General features: G+C 37.3%; 1 protein-coding gene across 1 annotated transcript in view; it reads right to left on the bottom strand.

The window, feature by feature from the left end:
- RELN (reelin) overlaps positions 1 to 23,793 on the bottom strand; it is a 534,724-nt gene that overhangs the window by 85,535 nt on the left and 425,396 nt on the right. Inside the window, exons 28-38 of the mRNA XM_008065395.1 lie at positions 22,434 to 22,591; positions 20,697 to 20,904; positions 19,404 to 19,480; positions 12,492 to 12,650; positions 12,115 to 12,303; positions 11,180 to 11,453; positions 8,741 to 8,881; positions 8,457 to 8,634; positions 5,088 to 5,172; positions 3,820 to 4,002; positions 5 to 176 (exon numbers count right to left, since the gene is read on the bottom strand). Of these exons, the coding sequence (XP_008063586.1) occupies positions 5 to 176; positions 3,820 to 4,002; positions 5,088 to 5,172; positions 8,457 to 8,634; positions 8,741 to 8,881; positions 11,180 to 11,453; positions 12,115 to 12,303; positions 12,492 to 12,650; positions 19,404 to 19,480; positions 20,697 to 20,904; positions 22,434 to 22,591 (1,824 nt within the window). The remainder of the gene's footprint in view (positions 1 to 4; positions 177 to 3,819; positions 4,003 to 5,087; positions 5,173 to 8,456; positions 8,635 to 8,740; positions 8,882 to 11,179; positions 11,454 to 12,114; positions 12,304 to 12,491; positions 12,651 to 19,403; positions 19,481 to 20,696; positions 20,905 to 22,433; positions 22,592 to 23,793) is intronic.

Here is a 23,793-nt window from a genome sequence, read left to right as displayed (position 1 = left end):
TTACGGTGCTCCCTTTGATGAATATGGGCAATAAAGACCAATGTTACCACCAGGATAGAAAAACCAATTATCTTCTCTGGGCCCAAAGTCAAAGGAATCCAGAAGCATCACAGGGTTGTTTAAATTATTTCCATCAATAATGAAGTCATCAACAATCCAGATTTCTTCTTTCTTACCTAAGGAATTTTTGGATAAAGCACGTTTTTCCAATGATGACAATCAGGAGTATATTTTTACTCATTGAAACAAAGTAAAGGACAAAAGGAACTTGTTAACAGCAGGTTACATATATGCTTTATAGGGAAAAAAAGATAAACCACATAAGCATGTTTACAGTGATTAAAGTATGAAGAAAATTAAGCTTGCCACCACATTAAACTGACATAGCATGTTAAAAAGTTGGCAAAAGACACGAACAGACGCTTCTCAAAAAATGACCCTCAAGCAGGCAACAGACACATGAAAAAACGCTTGGCTTCACTGATCATCAGAGAAATGCAAATCAATTACAATGAGATACCACATAACTCTGGTACGGATGGCTATCATTAAGAAGTCAAAAAAACAACAGGTGCTAGTGCAGTTGCAGAGAAAAGGGAAAGCTTCTACACTGTTGGTGGGAATGTAAGTTAGTTTAATCTCTATGGAAAGCAGTGTGGCAATTCCTAAAAGAACTAAAAACTGATCTTCTACCAACAATTCCTCTTTTGGGAATATACCCGGAGGAACATCAAAAAGACTACCAAAAAGACACCTGCACACGCATGTTTATTGCCACACCATTCACAAAAGCAAAAACATGGAACATGTCCACTGAAACTGGGTTGGATAAAGAAAATGTGGTACATACACACAACGGAGTATTATGCAGCCATAAAGAAGAACAAAATCATGGCCTTCGCAGCAACTTGGATACAGTTGGAAACCATCATACTAAGTGCACTATCATAGAAACGAACTGAATACCACATGTTCTCACTCATAAGTGGGCCCTGATCACTAGTCACATTAGCACAAGGGTGGGATCAGCAGTCACTGGGCACTGCTAGGGTAGGGAGGTAGGGAGGGAGGAGGGAGGGGGGGCATGTAATAACACAATGTGTACTGGTTCACTACTGGGGGAATGAGGGCCAGCTAGAATCCCAAACCACACCTGCATGCAGCCTACTTATGTAGCAAATCCTCACTTGTACCCCACAACTCTATAATAAAGAAATGCATTTAAAGAAAAAAAAGAAAAAATGAGGTGACAGCATGGAACTACCTCACTAGTTTCAGAAAGCTGTGGCAATGCTTTGCATATAATGTATGGGAAAGTGTGCTGCTCTTCCAATCACAGTGGCCCTTCACTGGCAAGAGTGGGCTTTGAGTTGTGTTTTAGTGGCTTAGAGGAATCTGTAAGACATGTGATCTGTGAGAATGGGACGTCAGGCAGCAAACTTAGAACCAAGGTGTACTAACTAGTCTATTCAAGGAACAACTCGTGGCTTTTTTAGGGTCAACCTGTGACTTCTTAGTACCATACTTCAGTCGGGACGAAGGACTATGGTCAGTAAAACACCGTCCTGACATACAATTGCATTTATTTGCTTTATCTATTTAATACAGAAGAAAAGTATTCTGTGACATACAATACTCTCTGTTTTTTTTCTTAATGCTTTTCAAACCTAGGTTCTATATATGTGGGAATATATAGAAAATATAGTAAAATCACTCCTTACACTATTATAAGATTTGATTCAGTGATTGAGGCAGGGTGTTTCAAGGAAGATGTCATAGAATAAAATGGACAAAACACAGGCTGCCTTTACAAAGCACTGTTTGTACTGAGCTTGAAATAAGGTGATAAGACCATGCCAAGCATGAATGTCAAGATTCTTCTAGGTTGCTTCTTCACTGATTTCTTTTTTTAAAATATCTCTTTTTGTGATTACTTCTTTCTTTGCCAAGATGAAAAAAATACAATATGAATAATCACTTTCACTGATTTCTTTTAGTAAAATTCTCCCAAAACGTAAAATAGAATCTACAAACTGGGGCCTGTAGAAATAACCTGATGCTTTAAATAAAATTACAGGTCTCTGTCTCTAATCCTATCACTGTTTTAATTCTAGTAGCTTGTTTTGAAAGCAGTTGGTAAAACAGATGAAAAAAATTTAAATAAGCATTCCAAACACAACATGAAGACAATCCCTCTGGATTGTAAAACTGGTACATTTCTTTTTTGGATCTTTATTTGGTGACTATACAAAATACATATACATATATATATATATACACACACATATATATATGTATACACATACATATATATATAGTTCACAATAAGTTAAACATTTTATTTTATTTTTTACTTAAGAGATACTCAGGTTAAATTTTAGAGATGAAAGTATAGTTTTTCTTATCCATTTCTGTGTTACTTCCACAAAAAATCTGTTTAATGTGGTATCTCTATGCTTATTTAGGGATTAAATGGAGGACTTAGTAAAGTCTGGTCCCTTATGATCAGCAGTTAATAGAAATATAGGAAGCAATAAAATTTTATAAATTTGTAGAATCATTTTCTGTAACAATTTGAAAATGCTATTAAATTATACATTCCATTTAACTTATCAGTGAAGCAAGTGCATGTGATAAAAATATTTTATGTAAGATACTCTCTGCTTGTCCTAAGTCTCTCTCGTGTTTTGCTATAATGTTGTTATATATCACTAATGCCACATTTAGAAAAACTATGTATTCTCAAATAAGTTCAACAAAAATGTCATTACACTGATGAAGACCTATTGGTAATGCTGGACTATTTTTTAAAACCCTTAGCTCTGTGACAGAATTCAGCAATATTTGCATCATGAAAAGAACTTTCTAATTTGAGATCTAGTTTAAAAGAAAAAAGGTTTTCAAATATAAAGAGATGATAAAGATATATAAAGTTAAATATTTAAATATTTATTGAGACTTGTCAAAAGTGAAATATATTATTGTTAAAAAGTAAAAAAACAACGGGTGTTGGCTAGGCTGTGGAGAAAAGGGAATGCTTCTACGTTGTTGGTAGGAATGTAAGCTAGTTCAGCCTTTGTGGAAAGCAGTGTGGTGTTTTCTCAAAGAACTAAAAATTGAGCTACCATAAGATCCAGCAATTCCATACTCAGAGGAACATAAATTGCTCTTTCAAAAGGACACCTGCACATGTATGCTTATTGCAGCACTATTCACAATAGCAAAACCCAGAAGCCTATTGAAAGTGGACTGGGTAAAAAAGATGATGAAATACTATATATACATATACATGATGAAATACTATACATGAAGAAATACTATAAATCTATAGAGAAGAACAAAATCATGTCCTTTGTAGCAACATGGATGCAGCTGAAGACCAAGACCACATTTGAGGTGAACTACCACAGAAACAAAAAAAACCTGAATACTGCATGTTCTCACTCATAAGTAGTCCCTGATCACTGGATAAAAGAGCACAAAGTTAGGAACAACAAAAGCTGGACATTGATAAAGGAGGGAGGGAAGAAGAAGGGACAAGGGGGGCACACAACCAGACACTGGGTACCAGGTCCACTAGCAGGGCGAGAAAGGGCTTGCTGGAAGCCCAAATCACACCAGCATGCAATTGACTTATGTAGTAAATCCTCACATGTACCCCACAAATAAAATAAAAATTTAGAAAGTGAAGCATGTGAAATGTGAGTGCCATGAATAGACAAGCCACTGAGTTGACAAATACTTCATCCACACCTTAGAAACAAATATGTCAACATGCCACTGTCAGTTCTGATCACAGGAGAAAGTATGCATTTTTACCATTATTATAAGGTTGCCACAGTCTGAATCTTGTAGAGTTGGTTTGGGCAGTGTATGGCAAGGGAACGTTAATGAAAAGTATATTGGTGGTTTGAGGGAAGTAAAATTCATCCATCAGGTGCCAAGTGATTCCTCCATTGACAGAGAATTGTAATAGAATAGAGTGAGACCTCTCTGGGGTACCTAGGAAGAAGACAACACAGGCATAAAACGTACTGTGATAAAAATGGGGAAATGGTATGTTCTTAGCTGATTCTTTTGGCATCAGTGCATAAGCTGACATATTTATATAGAGTCTTTGTAGGCCAAATGCTTCTGAAGCAATTTAAGGAGATGACAGTTTGGGTTTTCTGAAAGAATAGATCTCAGAATACACAGCAATCTAGGACTTGCACACAATATCTCTTTTTCTCTCTTAGATATATGCACATGCATCTTTCTGTATTTAGGAAACACTGCACTCAAAGATTTTGATTCTATAAGCATCACAGTTTTACAAAGGGCCAAACATTTAAATCTCATATATAGACAGAAAACTACTTGAAAATTTATTGTATCCACAAAGACATTTTTTTCAAGAAAATTATTCAATTAATATGAAAAACCAGAATGACAAGGAGTAGGATTTAAAAAAAACTCACATCTGTAAAAGAACAAGATTTATTATTATTATTATTTTTGAGACAAGGTCTTGTGCTATGGTGTGATCATAGCTCTCTGCAACCTTGAACTCCTGGGCTCAAGTCATCCTCCCACCTCAGCCTCCTAAGTAGCTGGGACTATAGGTGCACACACCTTGTCTGGCTAATTAAAAAAACATTTTTTTTGGTAGAGATAAACAGGGTGTCATTTTGTTGCCCAAGTTGGTTGTAAACTTGGCCTTCCAAAGTGCTGAGAGTATAGGCACAAGACATTGTGCCTGGCCCCAAATTTTTAGTAGTTAAAGTTTTTTAAACTTAAAATTCTTATAGCTAGAAAGTAGTGGTAGAAAGACTCAGGGACAGAATGATAAATTTAGCTACCATAGAAATAATATGATTACTAAAGCTAAATGAAATTATTTAAAATCAGTAGTTTTCTTATCCTTATATTAAGATAAACTTATATCTAAAAATTGTGAACATTTATATACACAAATATATTTGAGTTCTTCCATATAACAAAACTTACAGGCCTTAAATCTGTTATTTCTTTGTAAAGGAGAAATGGTACATGGGGAAATTTTCTTGAAGAAAAATCATGACTTCATACCCATAGAAATGACTCACCTTTTGCTATAAATCTAAGTGAAAACTGGACATACATAGTATTGGTACAATCTAGATCTCTTGAAATAAGCATCCTTAGTCCTTCCTGAAAACAAAAAACAAACATGTTAAGCAGCCTTATTTCATTTGCAAAATTATAATCCTTTGATTTTATATACTCCACTTGCATTAGCTTAAGTAATAAATACACATAATGACCAAGAAGCAAATTTTGTTCAGTTTAAAAGGAAAAATTGAAAGGTCCCTGTTCTCCCTCTCTTAATGGCTTTCATTTCCAGTGCCTGAATAACACAATTTCATTGTCTCAACTGTAAGTCAGACTTTGCTGTGACTTTTATAAAAGGCAGTGCAAAAACGATAGCATTACATATCTACAGGCCCTTTTAAAAATAGCCTCCTTTGATCACAGCATGTTGTGAGAGGAGTAACGAGGAAGCAGATGGAAAATGTGCCAAGTGCTCCTGCTGGAAGCCAAGAACTAATAGGTAACTTTTTCAGGGTTCTAAGGAGTCTTAGGAACTTACTACTCCTTTGCTCACTCTGACGCTCTGACAGCCCCGGGGGCTTTCATTCAGGCTGACACAACAACACCCCCTAGTCCGTCAAGTTAAATAAGGCATAACTAAGGCAAGTCCCCATGCTCAGGCTGTAACCATCCATGCAGAGAAGCCAACGGGCAAGGAAAGAGATCACATTTGCTTTAGTAATTTTTTCTGCTAATTAACTATTTCTGGTTGCCTGGGATTGACAGCTCAGAAAGTTTTTTTCTTCGTGTGTACAAAGGATTGCAATGAAAGCCAGCAACATAGAATTTCACTATGTAAACGTCCTAAGGTCCAAGTAGGACTTGTACTTTCTCAGCTGCAACTTCTGAATGAAGTGACTCTTCAAGGATGCACCGCTGTATGATACTGAGTGGACATTGTCAACTGATTTCTTATCAGCTAACAAATACCACATGTAATTTTAGTCAGAAAGTGCAAATATTTTCTTTTCTTCTTCACATTTATTATAGACTGCATTCCTCAACAGTTAAAAAAATAAATAATTAAGTAGAGCAAGTTTCACAATAGCAATCATATACTGAGTGTCTACACATGCTGGGTTATAAAATAGACACTTCACTTCTTTAAAGAATCCAGAACTACCAAGAGAAAGATGCTATTATTCTCATGTTGTAGATAAGAAAACTGAAACTCAGAGGGGTACAAGATTGTATAGTTTATAAATGGTGATGGTAGGACTCAAACCCAGATATGTCAGATTCTGAACCTTATCATCTAACCTTCATAAGATACCAATGTTTTGTTTATTAAATCTTTTTTTGGTTTTGGGAGAAAAAAATCAAATAATGTAAAGTTTAGAATTTCAGAATCATTTGAATTTCTAATGAAAAAGCAAATGCATTTATTCCCATCTCATAACTTCGCAAAGCACAGATTCATGCATTGTGATTCACTCATAGATGCCTGCCATGTAAAAGTCTTATATTTTCAGTCTTTGCTGTTCTTTTATGCCCGATACACTGCCCTGCTCAGTCCATGATACCTCATCAGTGCATGTCCTCCATGTCTTCATGTCTTGACCCACTTCCTTATATACTTACAAGCCTTAAATTCTTTTACAAATTGGTGCCATGTAGAAGTTGAGGTTGAGAGGAAAGCTGGCTTCCTCAGCTTGGGATGAAAAAGCTTTGAGGTAGATAGTTGATAGACTCAGCTAATAAATATACCTTGCTATCATCAAGATAAAGGAATTTTATTATTCCTCCCCCTTAATTATGGAATGAAAATATAAAATTGTTTCCCTGGGCAAATACAAGTCACCAATAAAAGGACTCATTTCATTTGACACTGCATTTGTTGAAAATGAGCGTGATTTGTAATATGAAAGTATCTTCCTTTCAAATTTGCATTATTTGCTTATGGGCTAGCACTTGATATTGATATCTATGTGGTGGACCTGTCAAGTCCGATTGCTGCATATATTCTAGTTCACACAGAAAGGTTTCTTTTCATTTCCTTTCTCCAGGTTCAGCGATCCATTTGTGCTAAGTATGAGGAATTCTTCTGCAACCAACAAGCTATTTTAATAGCTGATAGTACTCCTGAATCTATAAACATTAAAAAGAAACTATCATTTCCTTTTTCACGAACGAATGCCTTTCTAGGTCAAACTGCAACCTACTGAATAGCACATGCTGAGCCCTCTCTACATTTTGCAGAGCTGATAGATAATATGTCTAACACATATAATGCTTGGCTGCTCTTGCTTTTGGATGGCTAAAGGGAAACTATAGAAGACTGTGTGTCTTTCTCATTTATAGGATCTAAGCACCAGGAAAATTCGACTGCTTAAAAATGTAGCAGGTAAAGATCTTTGAATCATGAAAAGTTATAGGGCTTCTGCTTTTTAATCTTGTCAACTGCTTCAAATGGATCAGAAGTGAGTTAGTGGTAACGAAAGCTAACGTTAGACAAGACTAAAACCACAAACCAGGAGATTCCATTCTGAAATGTTCTACTTCAATGTCTTCAGTCCCTCAAAACTCTCAAGGTCTTGCAAATCTCTTAGGCCCTAAACACTTTTTATTTCTCATCGAAAACTTGAGGGGAATCTGGATTCAAACAAAGATGATAATTGGTATCTAATAACTATAATTGAAATAGTTCCAAGGTGTCTAATTTTCTAAATGTTAGGTGTTAATAATTAAGGTTGCATAGGAACCCATGCAGATTTTTGTGAAAGATGTCATTTGCACACCTAGATCATTCAATTTCCCCATGCTGACAGAGATGGAATGTAGCATGTATTCACATATGGAGGTATGCCAGCTTAACACAGAGTTTCACACAATTGTTTAACATCTCTCCAACCAGACATGTAGGTTGAAATACAAAAATATATTAACATTGTTTAAGAAAGTTATTTAACTTGACTTAAACATTTGGTGTTCTTAAAGTCATCAGAGAGTTCTACTGAAAGAAACAAAAAAAGGAAGAAAAGAAAAAGTAAAGACCTTTCAGAAAGTCAGTTTTAAGAATATTGCAAGTTAAATATGTAATAACATAAAATTCTAGATTATATAAGTCTAGATTCTAAAAAATTGTATTAATATAAATTTATAAATGTAATTCCAGAAGAAGGTTAAGGAAGAAATGATCACCAAAGCAGGGGAAAAATTTTATGTTCAAGTGATCATAAAAATAACTATACTGAATGGAAGAAGAAACATAGTTTGGGCTAGAAGTCAATAACTATGTATAAAATAACATGTCATTTGAACAGAATCAGAAACACATTTGTGGGGAACGAGAAGTGAAGAAGGGAGGGTTAATAGTAGTGTAGAGAAGTAGAATCTTATCTGACCCCTTTAAAAATGAGAGATGTTCCAGATTTGATGGTTTCACCATTCAGATTCCCCCTCTCTGCACCATAAACTTCAGGCCAGAGGTCAGGATGTAAGTTTCCATTGAAATCATCTTTAAGAATCGAGGGCAGAGGAACAACAGGAACACAGTAGGGTCCACCAAATCCCCGATCACACCTAAGAAAGAGAGAGAGTGGAGAAAAGGCATTATTTGTCATGAGTTCAACACGCCATTTTTATTTTTGCATTGCAAGGAATGAAACTGCCAGTTTTAATAACTTACACACAGTGTCCAGCATCACAAATTCCTCGTCCTGAGCACATCCAAGGGCACCCTGAGGCCAGGACAACGTTATCAAGAGACCAGGAATCAGCTCCCACAGTGTAGTTGGCCTGAATCCATCTGAACCGGGTTCTGGGAGAACTAACCAAGAAAACACACCATTGATTTGACAAGCAACTTTGAGGGCACAAGGACATTTATTTTAATTCCCTTTACCCTTAAAGTGCCTTTTTCCAGTTGCCTCCTCTTTGAAACACTTTATTTTCCTACTAAGTAGTACATTCTAATTTCTCTCTCTCTTTTAAAAAATATTTTATTTTAAAGATGTGGGGTATAATTCAGGATTAGGTATACAAATGGACATTGTACAAGTAAAGTTTGGGCCTCCTTTGGTCCCCACTTTGCCTGGCTGATGCTGTTTTCTCTTGACCTATAAACAGGAGAGTAGAAAACATACTATTTAAATATTTCACCACTTCTTTCATATGAGATTCTATAAACACACGTGAGAGGCAGAAAAGTTATTTTGAACTATTGATTTAGTAAATACTAAAATACATGCAGAATTTCCCTTTTTGCTTTCAGGCTGTTTACGCTATTCAGTGCTGGGAAAGAGTTTGAAGATGAACAAAGAACATTTAGGATGCTACCAAGTTTTGGCAGTGAGCTCCCTACTCTGCTGCCCCTCCATGGTTTCTGAGAGTAAATGGAAGCCCTATGATACTTCTGCTCTCTGATTTGGTGCTTGAGATTCTGCCTTTCTAAAGTTGAGGACCTAGAATGGTGTGAGGCATTCCGTGATTTTCTATTGTTTCTGCAATCTACTATTTGGAGTGTATTGGGTTGGTCATAAGACTATTTTACCCAAAAATAGATACAGCCCACCAAACAACAGTAATGGTCCCTCATTAAGGAACAGCTTGCATAGCTGAAGTTTGTTAGTCAGTTATTTGGAATGTGAAGCCCTGTCTACCTGATATAGAATTTCAGTAGCACCATTCCAGGTACTGTTGTTTCCCCTACACAAATCCTCCTGTGACATAGCTGACATCAAGGTGGCTTTAAAATGGAAATCAAATCACATCATCCCTCTGTTGAGCACCCTTCAGTGTTTCCCAAGACATTCATTGTCAAGGCCAAGTTCTCATGATGATGAAATTGCTTAATGATACACTTCTCAGAATGTATATTAAAGTCAGGCAATGCAGGACTTTAATAATATATTAGGATCCTGGCATTAGTTTAATTCATTTAATATCAGAATGCTTAAAACACAACAGATATTCAATTAATGTTTCTGAATAAAAAATAAATGGGGATAAGCAAGCACCATTTAAAGCTCTAGTAGTCAAAGGAAACTATGTCAGGCTAAGCACTAAAATGCTTTGATTTCCTGCCTTCTTTCTTGCCATTTGGTTGAGCATCTTTGAATCAGAATTGAACCGGAGAAACAGAAACTACTATAAAGATTTAGCACAGAAAGAATGTGATGCAAGGAACTGGATGCATAGTTAGTGGTAGAACTGAGAGGCCTACAGAGTACTGGGGAAACCAGAATTTAGTAAAGTCAGGAAGCCACTCACTACAAGTCCAAGGCTGGAGGGACAAGGAGGAGACATTATTGCTGATACCTAGGGATCAAGGTCACCTGGAGGGCCATCTGGGGGGAGATGGAGCCACATAAGTTGGCCAAGATACACTGGAGGCAGAAAAGGAAGGGGAGGAATACCCTGATTTATTCCCTAATTCCACCTTCCAATCTCTTGCCTGCAGATATGGGAGGCTGGGGAATGCAATCTGCAGAGGCCAATTTCCCTGCTATTCAGAACAAAGCACAGGAAGGGAGAGGCAAGAAACTGTGGGCAGCAGTACCAGGATGACACCATCTCTAACCAGTCACCACAGCACACATCAGTTCCTAGAAAGATCCTTAAATATCCACATGCCTATGCCACAAAAGTGGAAGCCTGCTGTAAGTCAGTACAGCTCTTGAGTGTGATCTGAAATGCTAGGGAGGGGAAAACATATGCAAAATGATATGCACATTCCAAAGGAACCAACCTTTCATTTGTATTGTGGTACCAAGATGAAAAAAACTAAGGGTACTATCCTATGTGTGGTAATTTCTCAGACTGCTTAATGTGAATCAGTGTCAGTCGGGTTTGTGGGTAGAGACTTATTTTTACAACAGCATAAAAACTGTATCTGGTGGACCTCTCTATGTTGCCAAAAATCAGAAAAGTTCAGGCTTATAAAACTTTTCTCTAGCCGCATTTAAAAACCGCAACCCACAGCATCTTGCATTTTTTTTCTTCTTGGCACTTTCCATGTATAATTATCAGGAAAGAATAATAGAATCCCTAAGTGGAATTACAATTATTTTCAAATTAAGTGACAGACACCCAAAGTTCTGACATGTAGCCAAATGACAATTCTCACATGGTGGAGAGTGGAAGGTAGACAGTGATTCGCTTCCAATTCTGGAATCTCTCTGAGGTGTAAATTGAACTTTCTGCATACTGCAGACAGCCAATGGTTGGAGGAACACACTCTTCAGTGACAAGATGCCAGTCCCTGCCGTTGTTCAGAGAATACTGGAGCTGCACGCTGTGGGAGTTGCTGAAGGGCTTGCTACAGCCCATGCTCATTTCAAACTGCAGGAAGGTAGAGGCTGACACGTGAAAATCCCAGGTCTCAGCATAACGAGGTTTTCCTACAAAAACCAAAAGTGTAATGGCAGCATATAATTGCGCTCTTTTCTTACTTGGCATTTATGCTTATAATCAACATTTTCAACAGCAAACAAAAGTCATGGCATGTGTTTAGTGCCTCATATGTGCTTTGATTTTTCTTCTTACATTCTGTTTTTATTTGGTCACCATGGATTCAGAAATATAGAAGGCTGCTAACCTGAAAAGCACTACCACCTTGGAAAAGGGCTGACGCGAATCTTTTAAGAAGATGATATAGCATAGCTGTACATATTTTGGGGGTATGTGTGATAGTTTGAGACATGCATGCACGTGTAATGATCAAATTAGGGTAACTGGGAGAGCTACCACTTTAAATATTTATTTTTTCCCTGTAATTCTGCAAATTATGAAACATGGGAATGTCTTCCTAGAGACTTTTTTGATTTGCTCTACTTTTAAGAAACCTTACTCCATGTTCTGTGAAGGACAGTTCCAACAAAAACTGAGTCCCTGGGGTTACCAAGTTATAGGAGAACAATACAAATCTTTTTTCCCAAGAACTTCTCTCAGCACAGGTAGTTAGGCACACAGTTTTGCATTAAATATTTTCCTCTTGAGTGCTAACTACTTTAGTTCTCTAATTCATCAAATATTCTCTCCTTATTTGGTGGTAATGTATACCTATGTTTTCAGCAAATATCAGAGCAGTATCCATAGAGAGACAGTCAATATCAACTTGACCTCCTTGGATTCGATACCAGTTGGCTTGTAAATCTATAGAGCCATCAAATTTGTCTTGAAACCCAGTTTGAGAGCTGTCATTCATTCCTATAAGGACATCATCCAAAGCCCATTGGGCTGAATGCTTGCCTGCAATCAGATGAATAAAGGCAGTTAGAGAAGGTTCATTACATAGCAATATGAATATCTTTATGACTGTACTTTTAAATCAAATTGTCTAGAAATTGACAGCAATTAAGAAACATATAACACAAAGTGGCTGTGGATACTGTAGCATCTAAAAGCTACCAGGAAATTTGGAGTGAGCAGTAACTTACCATGTTGCGGTTGCCACCATCGAAATGCTGTTGCGGGTGTCTTTGCTTCCCGTGGCAGGTCAATGGAAATGATCTGTGGTTCGAGAAATGACATGAAGTCCAACTCTCGAAGCAAATGCCAGAGTATCCCGTTGTCATTTGAATACTGAACAATAAGCCCTGAGTTAAAAGACATAAATTCAGTTACTTGGACATTTTCCTAGAGGCAAGGAACAGTATTTCTTAAGTGGTGAAACTGCAGTGACTTCAAATTGTGTCTCATAGAATGAGGGCACATTCGTCTAACTTCCAAGGAATGAATTAGTCGACCTGAAGGCTCATCAATTTCTTGACAGTTTCTAATGCACTGGCTCCCAGGAAATGGAGGAAAAAAATACATAGCTCTCTTAAAGACCACTCAGCTTTGTATGAGGGATGAGTAGGTTGGTAAGAAGAACATAAAAGCCTGCTCCAGATCATGTATTAGAATTTCAGATTCTGTTTTGAACATTACAAAGTCTCATATCATTATTATATACTCAGAAGAAATATCTCAATCTCCCTGGCACAAAATCAAGTAGCATTCTGCTGCCGAAGCACTAGGCAGGAAGCACTGCTCAGGCTGAAATTCTATTAAGCAGAAAAATCCTTTTACTCGCAATTCACACTGTCAGACCTTGGTCACTGAAGCCGAAGGGAAACCAAATTAGTACAGAAAAACTCACTCCTCTCCAATGTAGTTATGACTTTCTGTTCCCTGTATCACCTTTCCCCCCCTTACTTGTCACATCCACCCGTGCCCCTCCACCTGTCACAAGGGTAATATGATCCAGGGAACTGCACCTTAAAGTGCAAGGGATCTCATGTGCTACCCCTCGCAGAAGCAGTTTTTTTTTTTTTAAAAAAGAGGACACAGAAAAGGGGTAATGCTGAAAGAAGTAACAAGTTACTAAGGACAAAACTGTGGGACTACATACACACACACACACTAACACACACGTATATACTTATATATTATATATATAACACATATATGTAACATATATAAAAATATGAAATATGACTAGGTATAAATCAATGCCCATGTTAGAAACAACACTGTGCCTGTCTTAGGAACAGTTTTATATATGTATTTTGGAGGGAGAGGGCAGAGTGATAGAGGGTATTGATCTAATTGCCTATTCCCTCATTGTTCCTAAGACTGACTTTGCATATTCATAATTATGACTAGAAATTGTAAACTACTCATTGAGTATTCATAGAGATTATTCTCAGCAAAATTATATTGGTTATTTTAATTTTATTATATTGTAACTCCTTTGGAAAATTGGAAATCATGTATGGTATATACAACCTTTTAATTTCCCTATTATTGACTAACTAGTACTTCTCAATTCCTTTATCATATTGGGTATAGCAAAGAGTTTACTAAAGTAAAGTCTCAAAAAGTATTACAATAAAATGTAAGGCTAAATATATACATATATATATGCTTATTTTAAAGAAAACTGTTTAAGTTAATCAATAGCACACAATGAAGACTCAAAGGGAGACTCAACAATGCGAGGCACAAAAATGACAAACAGACTACAATTAGAACTCTCAGGAGAGTTAAACCTACCATATTTAATATACAAGAATTCATCAAACTGAATGAAAGGATAAAAATAGCTCAAAAAACAGAACGCTTTGAGGAGATAGCATGCTGGATACAGGTGTAGGGAAGAAGAGTTAGACATTTAGTTGATCAAGGTGAGACCCACATGCTGGGAAAGGAACAGAGTCACACTGACGTTCATAAAGAAAACCGAAGTGGGGCTGTCTCTAGTCTTTATTCTAGTCATGTAGAGGAGTGTCTGGCAAAAGCTTTAGTCTCTAGTCTCTGATGTTTGCCCAAAATATGTCTTACGGGCTTTTTACTGTGATGCTGGATGGCTGAGGGTGCTGGCACTTCAAAATTTAGTTTTTCTCACATCTGTTAATTTGTGTTAATATGGTTTACATTTAGTAATATGAGACACACACACACAGAGAGAGAGATTATTTAGGTAGTTATTTCAAGGTGACTTATTCAAAAGGTAGTTTATAGTAACAGATATGAAGCATCATAAGAATAAAGTCTGGCTGGTCCTTTCTGGTATCTTCTACTCAGAATATGGTCCAAGACCAGCACCAGCATCACCTAGGAACAGGTTTTAAAACCTGTGATGGTTTTAAATATATATCCACACCATTCTTTGACATTCCTTTCTTCAAAAAGTAGAGCTGAATTCTCCTCCCTTAGTAACTTACTTCTAGTGAATAAAATATGGTGGAAGTGATGGTGTGTGATTTCTGAGAGTAGGTCATAAAGGGCATTGCCTTTTATTCCCTGCTGTCTCTCCAATCTCCCACTCTGAGGGAAGCCAGCCCACATGTAGTAAGAACATTCAAGCAGTCTATGGGCAGGACTGCTGAGTAAAAAACTGAAGCCTCTTGCCAATAGCCAGAGAAGAACTGAAGCCTTTTGCTTACAGTCATGTAAGTGAGCCCTCTTGGAAACAGTGAATCCAGCTCTAGTTAGGTCTTATGATGAATGCATCCCTCCTGGCATTTGTCTTGAGAAATCCTGAGAAATCTCATGAGAAATCCTGAGCCTGAACCATTTGCCTAAGCTGCTCTCAAATTCCTTTCTCACAGAAACTGTAAAGTAACACATATTTGATGCCTGAAGTCACTTAGTTTTAGAATAATTTGTTATGTAGCATACCACTCTGGTTCTACTAAATCTAAATTTGCATTTTGACAAGGCTCCCAAATGACTCAGGTGCACATTAAAGTATAAGAGGCACAGCTCAGAAGGTACATGCTTCATTTGGTTTCTTCTTGTTGCTTCTCTCCTCATTATATTTTCTTTCTCTTTTTTTTTTGCAGTGTTTTTTTTTTTAATTTTTAAAATTTTTATATTCTTGAAATTTTTATTGAGGTAATTACAGGTAAACATGCAGAATGAAATAACACAAAAAGATCCAAGTATTTTTTTTTTACTCAGTTCCCTCAATGGTAACAATTGGTTTTTTTTTTGTTTGTTTAATTTAATTTAATTTTTTTAATTTTTTTTTTTTTTTTGAGTTGGAGTCTCACTCTGTCGCCCAGACTGGAGTGCAGTGGCCACTTACGGCCACCGCAGCCTCGACCTGCTGGGCTCCGGCGATCCTTCCGCCTCAGCCTTCCAAGTAGCCGGAATTACAGGCATGTGCTACCACGCCCGGCTGATTTTTTGATTTATTGTAGAGATGAGGTCTCGCCTGCCCAGGCGGGTCTCAAACCCGTGGGCTCAGGCAATCCACTCACCTCAGCCTCCCAAAGGCACGGGATTACAGGCTGAGCCACTGAGCCCGGCTAATTTTTTTAATTTTAATCAATTTTTTTTAATGATATTGTGGGGTACAGTTAAGGGTTAGGTATATAAATATGCTCCGTTCAGGCACCCTTGCTGATAAGAGGTGTCTCCCCATCCCCAGACATATTTACTACCATTAATTCCATCTCTCTTCCCCTCCCCTCCATAGTTTCCCACCACTGTCAGTCATTTTCTTATAGCATTACACTGGATGTTCAAGGTCCACTATATGAGTGAGAACATGTGATACTCAGATCTTTGTTTCTGTGAGAGATCACTCAGTATTATAGACTCCAGGTCCACCCAGGTTGCTGTGAAATTCATGATTTTGTTCTTTTTTATGGCTGCGTAGTATTCCATCATGTATATGTACCACACTTGTAAAATCCAGTCCTCTTTTGATGGACAGCATGGTTGCTTCCAGGTTCTTGCTATTGTGATCATTATATTTTCTTAGGAGTGTCACATACACCTTGAAGCAGTAACAATGTCTGCAGAGATGAGGGCCCCCATTCCAAAGGACAACAAAAGAGGGCCTCTTTTAGATCTAAAAATCGACCTTCCTTAGGACCCCACAATTCCCCTACTGGGAATATACCTGGAGAAACTCAAATCACTCTATAAAAAATATATCTGTATATGCATATTTATTGCAACATTGTTCACAATAGCAAAAACATGGAATCAACTGTGCTGCCCATCGAAAGAGGACTGAATTAAAAAAATGTAGTACATATACACGATGGAATATTTTGCAGCCACAAAGAAGGACAGAATTATGAACTTTGTAGCAACTTGGATGGACTTAGAGTCTATAATTCTGAGTGATCTATCGGAGAAACAAAGAACTGAGTATCTCACATTCTCACTCATAAGTGGACCTTGAACAATGATCATAATACTATAAGAAAAGGATTGGCAGTAGTGGGAAACTGCCAGGAGAGGTGAGAGGGGGCCCACCTCATCAACAAGGGTACCTGCATAATGAACATTTGTATACCTAACCCTGAAATGTACCCCACATCTTTAAAAATAAATAAATAAATTGGTGAAAAAGGAAGGAAGGAAGGAAGGAAGGAAGAAAGAAGGGGGGTGGGGGAAGAGGGCCTCTCAGGTAAGTGTGAGAGAGTGGAGGAATGCGAGAAAGGGAAATAGCAGTATCCATAGCTTATTTCAGTTGCTGAGCCTCATCGTTAGCTGTGTTATCTAACATAGTATACATCCGAACACTCCGAGCCTTTAGCTCATCTACCGAATGTTTAAGGCATGTGAAGCATTTCTCTTTTTAAACTGTTACTCCATCTGCACTCTGCCCAGTCTTATTGAAAATAGCCTAATTTTGATTTTAATTCCAAATATGTAAATTGGTGCTTCAGCTTGAGTAAGTAAAGAATCTTTACTTTCATCACTGGAAGAGATTTGTTCAAGGATTTAAGCAGATTTACATTTTAACAACTTGTTTTCAATGAAAGGCTAAGAAATGCCTGTGGGATGTGAATTACATGGCCAGCATTGAGTTTAGGAAAGTGGCTCAAGACTAGCAGAGAAAAAGTTACATGTTACTAAAGGGACCCTGAAGAGGATTTGCCTCCCAGCACAGACAATAGCACTAGTAATCAGAAGTTAAATATAGAGCAAAGACTCCTATCTGTCATAGACAGATGCTTCCTACTATTTCATGTTCAGGGTTTCTGCTTTTTTATTTTCTTTAGGTCATACACAGATAGGGGTATGGATTTGTAATTTTCAGAAGAGTTGTAGATACAAATTTTCTTTCAAATTCAATTTATTAAATGTCGCTTCCTCAGTGAGCCCCCGCCCAGATTATTCTATCTAAATCAGTATCTCCCCCTGTAAAAGTTTACTTTCTACCTCATCAGCTTATTTGCTTCTGTCTAGCCCTTAAATATTAAAATCTAATATTTTCTTATTTATTTTCTTCACTGTTCATTATTTTACCTTTCTCACTAGGAGAAAAGCTTCTTTAAAAAGCTACCCTAAGGTGGCCGTTAGTGCCACACCGGTCCTTTTCCTGCTAGCACACTGTAGGTTTGTGCTTCTTATCTCCTTCATCACACTTTGTCTTTCCCTCTGTCACATGGATGGCAATGTCCAGAATCCAGTGGCAGCTGCATCTTATTCTGGGTCTTGGAATGAGGATCTTAGATGACTCATGAAGAAAATGCAGCATAAGGGAGAAATTATTTTTGTTTTAGCTCACTGATAGTCAGAAGCTTACTTGTTATTGCGGCAGAATCTAACTCATTATAACTGACGTATCTGCCTTTTGGTGACATTGTATTGGCAGCACCTAAAAGAGTGTCTGACATGGAACAGAACTTTAATAAACATTTGTTGAAGATATTAGGGAATGCAAATTAAAAGTTTCTATACAGCTTCAGCAAATAAATCATTTGGATAATTATTAATATTAGATTGAAAGTACCAAGATACTCAGAAAAAGTCATTAAAACCTTCAGTTGATGATGATAGGTCAAAAAAATTTAGAGTTGATGAAAAGAGTTCTCAGTAACTCTACTGACTAATAGGTAATGTTTAAGTCAATATGTTTTACACAGTCATACCTGAGATAATAACAAACTTAGAAGGCACAAAACTCTTCACATACTGCTTCTGAGACCAAGGTTTGGAGGAAGACTCATCTGAGAAGCTCATGGATTTTGTGCTAGGAATCAACTCACATTCAAGGTCCCTTAAGAAATCCGATCATATCTGCTAGCTCCTGGCCACCAATGCTTCAAGTCTTTTGCGTTTATTTCAGAAATGAATCCATTGAGGCAGAAGATGGTTTGGGTGCCTAGGGAGACTTGAATTGAGGGCAAGGATAGAGGCAGTATAGCATGATGGTTAAGGTATAAATTCTATAGCTAATGTGAGTGGTTTGAATCCCTGACTCACCCATTATTAACTTCATGATCATAGGCAAGTTACTTGACCTCTCTGTGTCTCATTTCTACAAATGAGCTAAAATAGGGCTAATAATTGTACTTATAGTAAAGGGATATGGTGGAGTTAAAATGCATTAGCTCCAGTCAAAAAGTTGGAATGGTGTCTTGCATATAATAGGTGTCCATAAAAGTTAATGTTTATTATTACCGAGAGCTGCTCCTTCTACACAAGGATTCTGGTCAACTCAGAATGTTTATGAACAGAAGCAGAGTATAATCTACATTCAGTATACCCTATGCAAATAAGTCTCAAGTCCTCATACTGAATATGAGAACCTCTGTTTTTTTTCTTTTCTGCCTCCCTGTGGAAAGTGGAAAGTAATAGTGTTCCCTAAAAAATGCTCCTTTGATCCTGCCTACCCCCAGAGCAGATATGATATTTTTCAAGCTTAAGGATTTGGATAAGAAATCTTAGGAATCATGGTTCCATGTGGCTACCTGTTCTGTGAAGAAAAAAAGAGAGAAGAGAAGGGATGATCCAGGGTAATGTATCAGTTTGCAGAATCATGACCAAACTTTGGAAGGAAAAAGGACTAATTTGCTAATAGTAGCTGTAATTTCTATGGAAATACAGCAGCTTACCTTCATTTCTAGCTCTTGGTTTGATGCAGGTAATGCCTGAAGTTTTGCTTCCAATTTGTATATAAAACTGAACGAGTCTGTGGGGGAAAAACTTTAGTTTACTTACAAATAGGTGAGTTCAGAAGAGCTTTAACCCTTTGCATTTTGATGTATTATAAACAAAACTCCAATAATTGTTAAGTACTACTTTTAAACTCAGAGGGCATCTGACAAACAAAGACTACACAGATTATGGTAAGCTAATTCTATAACCATTTAGAAATAATTAGTTAACATGACCATTCATTTTATTTTGTAATAATGATCTAAACAAAAGGAAACTGCCTAGCCCTGTTTTATCATGCCATCTTGTATAATTTAATCAAATCATTAAAATGGAAATTCCTTAAATCCAGTTAATGCCATCTTTGGAAACTCAAGATGAGGAGAAATCTAACATTAAGAAGTTAAACACTATATTTGCTTAGGGTCAAATCATTGCCTGTCTATTACTGATCTAGATTCAGTTGGCCAAATTATTCAGAACTGACAGTCAGTGTGATGTAAATTTTGCCTCAGTTCACAGTAACTGAGAGACCATCTCTGAGAGAACAATGCAAAAAGAAAGGGATTGAAGGCAGAAAAAATATGACACAGAATCCCAGGTTTTAGTGAGGAAAGTCTAAGATTGAAGGAAGAAAAAAACCGACACAGAGCCCCATATTTTAGTGAGGAGATGGTCTAAAAAATGTTAAACATTTTTTCCCATTTCCTTTTTCCAATTCTTAAATAATTTAATTGATTTTAAAAAGCCTGCTTTTATTTTAGGTGTGCTACTATTTCATTTGACCTTAAAAAAACCAAACAGTTCTTTATTTTACCAGTAGGTGGCAGTGTAGGTATTTTAAATTTCAGGGGGTGCTTTTTACTAAGAACAAATAAACCTAGATCAATGAGGATGCATCATTTTTGGACATAGAATTTAAGCCTGAAAAAATCTTTGTTTCATGCAACGTTAAGATATAGTACCACGTAGTTTTCATAATCACATCAAACTTTAGAAAACCAAGCTGAGACACACTAGACATAAAGGCCTTGGTGATGACTATACAAGGATGGATGAATTGTGGGTATGAGTTTTGTAGAAACTACCTATTTTATTATAGAGCTAAAGTTATCTTCATTTTGAACATGAAGATCCCTATATAAAACCATTATTATGAAAACTCCCAATAACAGAACAGAATGATTTAGGTTAGACCACATAGTGGTACATACTATGTTTGTGGAAGCGTGTACTTATTAACTACATACCTGATATTCCTGGTGTCCAGAGGGACAGTCCTCGCTTCCCTTTTCCCAGGGCCATTGAAGTAGAGAGATTTGCCATCATTAAGTGTGCCACAGCCAGTTCCAACCTGGCCTCCAGTTATCTTGTACCATAGAGGGCTGAGCTTCCCCTCAAACCTATCAAACATCTCACTGTGATTAGGGACATTTGATACACAGGTTCCTTGTGCAGCTTCAGAAAAAAGAAATACACAGGAGAGATGTTTTGTTGGAATCACTAAGCATTAGAAAGTATAGTCAACATATGGGCACAGGTATTAGGAGAAAGAAGCCACATGAAAATCTGTATCTCACAATCGTATGCCTGAAAGGTAGCCATCATCAAAAACACTATTCTGCTTCTGTAATTTTTTTTTTTTTTGAGTTGGAGTCTCACTCCGTCACCCAGGCTGGAGTGTAGTGGCACGCATGCTCACGGCCACCCCAGTATAGACTCGCTGGGCTCTGGCAATCCTTACACCTCAGCCTTCCAAGTAGCTGGAACTACAGGTGTGTGCTACCATGCCAGGCTAATTTTTTGATTTTTTTTTGTAGAGACAAGGTCTTACCACGTTGCCTGGGCTGGTCTCGAACCCAGGGGCTCAGGCAATCAACTCGCCTCAGCCTTCCAAAGTGCTGGGATTACAGGCTGAGTCACCGAGCCCGGCCTGTAATTTTTAGTTATTTTTAATAAAGAGAGACATTGGTAACCACACATTTCCATAGTTCTTGCTACTGAGAATTTGTGTAAACTGAGAGCAGATTTTGTCCACAGTAAAATTTGCTCATTTGTTGTTCTTCTATTATAGGATCAATAAGTGGAGACAGTCCTAGACTTTAAAAAAACAAACAAACAAAAAAAACTCTTGAAACTGCGAGTGACAGCACTCTCAACAGAAGGCCTGCAACAGCATATGTTTGTCTTTGGTCATGCGCCAGATGAAGACCAGAGCACTGAAAAGCTGGGAAGAAGACTTTTGAAGTTGTCTCCAGGAAATATTCAAAAAAAGATTTTGAAGCTTATAATATTTTCTCCAATTTTACTCTTTAATCTTAGCTCCTTTTTCATTTTTTACTTATAGCAACATCCAAAGGTAACTGTGGTCAGAAAATATTTTCTTGTAAAGTTTTTCCTTGGCAGTATTGGATTTATCATTTTGTAAGTTGCATTTTCATTTTAAATGTACAAAATTACATTTCTTATAGAAAGTATTATAAATAGCTCAGGTAGACCATGCAGCCAAGTGGCTAAGAACTTGGGTTTGGATTTTGACGAGTTACTCCCGGAGCAGTAAGCTGAAAGTTCCAGGAACTTTCAGCTGTGTAACCTTGAAAGAGTTACTAAACCTCTTTTGTGCCATAGCTTCCTTAAATACAATCACGGTTTAAAGCCCTGTGGCGTGGGTCTATTGCTCGAATTAAATGAGATGCAATAAAAAGCCTGGCATGAAGTAAGGCCTCAAGTAATGTCAATTATTATTATCATTATTAATTTGAAAGTCTTTTTTAGGGATTAAACTTCGTGTTATCATGTTTTCTTCCTTGGGCAGTTCAAAACTACACAATATCTTAGCACCTTGTGTGCCTGGATTGCAAATTCCTACAGTGCTTAGACTTAAGAATAAACACATAATTGATTTATTTGGAAGATTAACATGAAGTATAGCAACTAGAGATAACTATTTTACAAGCACACCTTCAGACACATCCCTTCAGCCTTACCGGTGTAGCCCAGGTCACAGAAGCACACTCCTGAAATGCAGTCCCCGTGGCCACTGCAGTAACTGGGACATGGCTCAGATATGTACACCCCATCTAAGCCAAATGGAGGCACGTTCTTCTGGGAGCTGCTCTCCTGAATCCATCGGAATCTGGTCTTGCTGTTGGGAAAACCAATACATCTGTTTCTTGTACCAACATCTCATGCCAAAGCACCAGAATACAGAAAGATTCAGAAAAACTCAAAAGAGATTTAATATTTATTAGAAAGTCATGCCTGCTTGATGGAATATTTAACCTTCATAATATATCTCTCTCAGATCTTTCTCAAAATGTCTTGATTTCTTTGTCAGCATAATTTTTTCAACAGAGGGAGGATATCAAGTACAGAAGACTTTTGATGGTCAGAACATATTATAAGTTTTACTTGCCTATTTCCTCACCTTCTACTCTTTTAGTAATAAATAAAATACAGAAAAATATCCCTTTATTTTCTTAATTAATATTTCACCCTTCCATTGCACTAATGTTATGGATATTTCAGAAGAGGCTATCTGGGACTTTTTGAAACCCTCAAACAGAATGTTCTTTGTTAGGACATATACGGGAACTCTGGCCATTTCCTGTTGACATGCTTCAGGCAGGGACGAGTTAAGTTTGAACTGACAGTTCTATTCCCACCTGTGCCTTCCTTGCTTTCCTCATCATCTCTCTCTTCAAATCTCCAAGACACTCATTCTATGAATTCTTAGCACCCAGCTGGGTGACCAGTGAACACCGGTAACTGTCAATGAACAAAAGGGGGACCAGGTCCCAGGGCTTCAAAACCCTGAAACACCAGTGAGCTGGGTTGCTGCCCAGGCCTTCTTTCCCCAGAACAATGGTTTTGAGGCCACCAAGCTAAAACATGTCCCAATTGCTTTCCAATCTTTTCAACATATCTCTTTTCTTTTCAAATATATGGAATCACACACACACCTCTATAATTTCCTGCCAGGGAAGTACTTCTCCCTACTCAGTTCCACTAAAATCAAACGAGGAGGATGTATTAGTATATCTATATTCCCATTTATTTTGCTGCCATCATTTATAGATTTTGAGTGACTGCAGTTTCTTAGTGAACAAGGACAAAGAATCATCAAGATTAATGAAGATTGTTAAGGATAATGCTTCCTTCTGAAATCCTTTATTATTGTGAAAATACCACGGAATGTGTTTCTTTTTGGCTCTTCAAATGACTTTGGAAATTTCACAACACTGAACCATAACCCTGGCTTTTTTCTCCTCCTTTATTATTTTAAGTTCCCTATTCTTGGCAAATTTGCAAAATGTAACCAACAATGTTTTTACGGATTTTAAAGTT

This window comes from Carlito syrichta, unplaced genomic scaffold (genome assembly GCF_000164805.1).
Source record: "Carlito syrichta isolate Samal-C Ts95f unplaced genomic scaffold, Tarsius_syrichta-2.0.1 Scaffold308277, whole genome shotgun sequence".
Lineage (NCBI taxonomy): Eukaryota > Metazoa > Chordata > Mammalia > Primates > Tarsiidae > Carlito > Carlito syrichta.
Note: the sequence above shows the minus strand (reverse complement) of the source record. Positions and strands in the feature narration are given on the sequence as shown.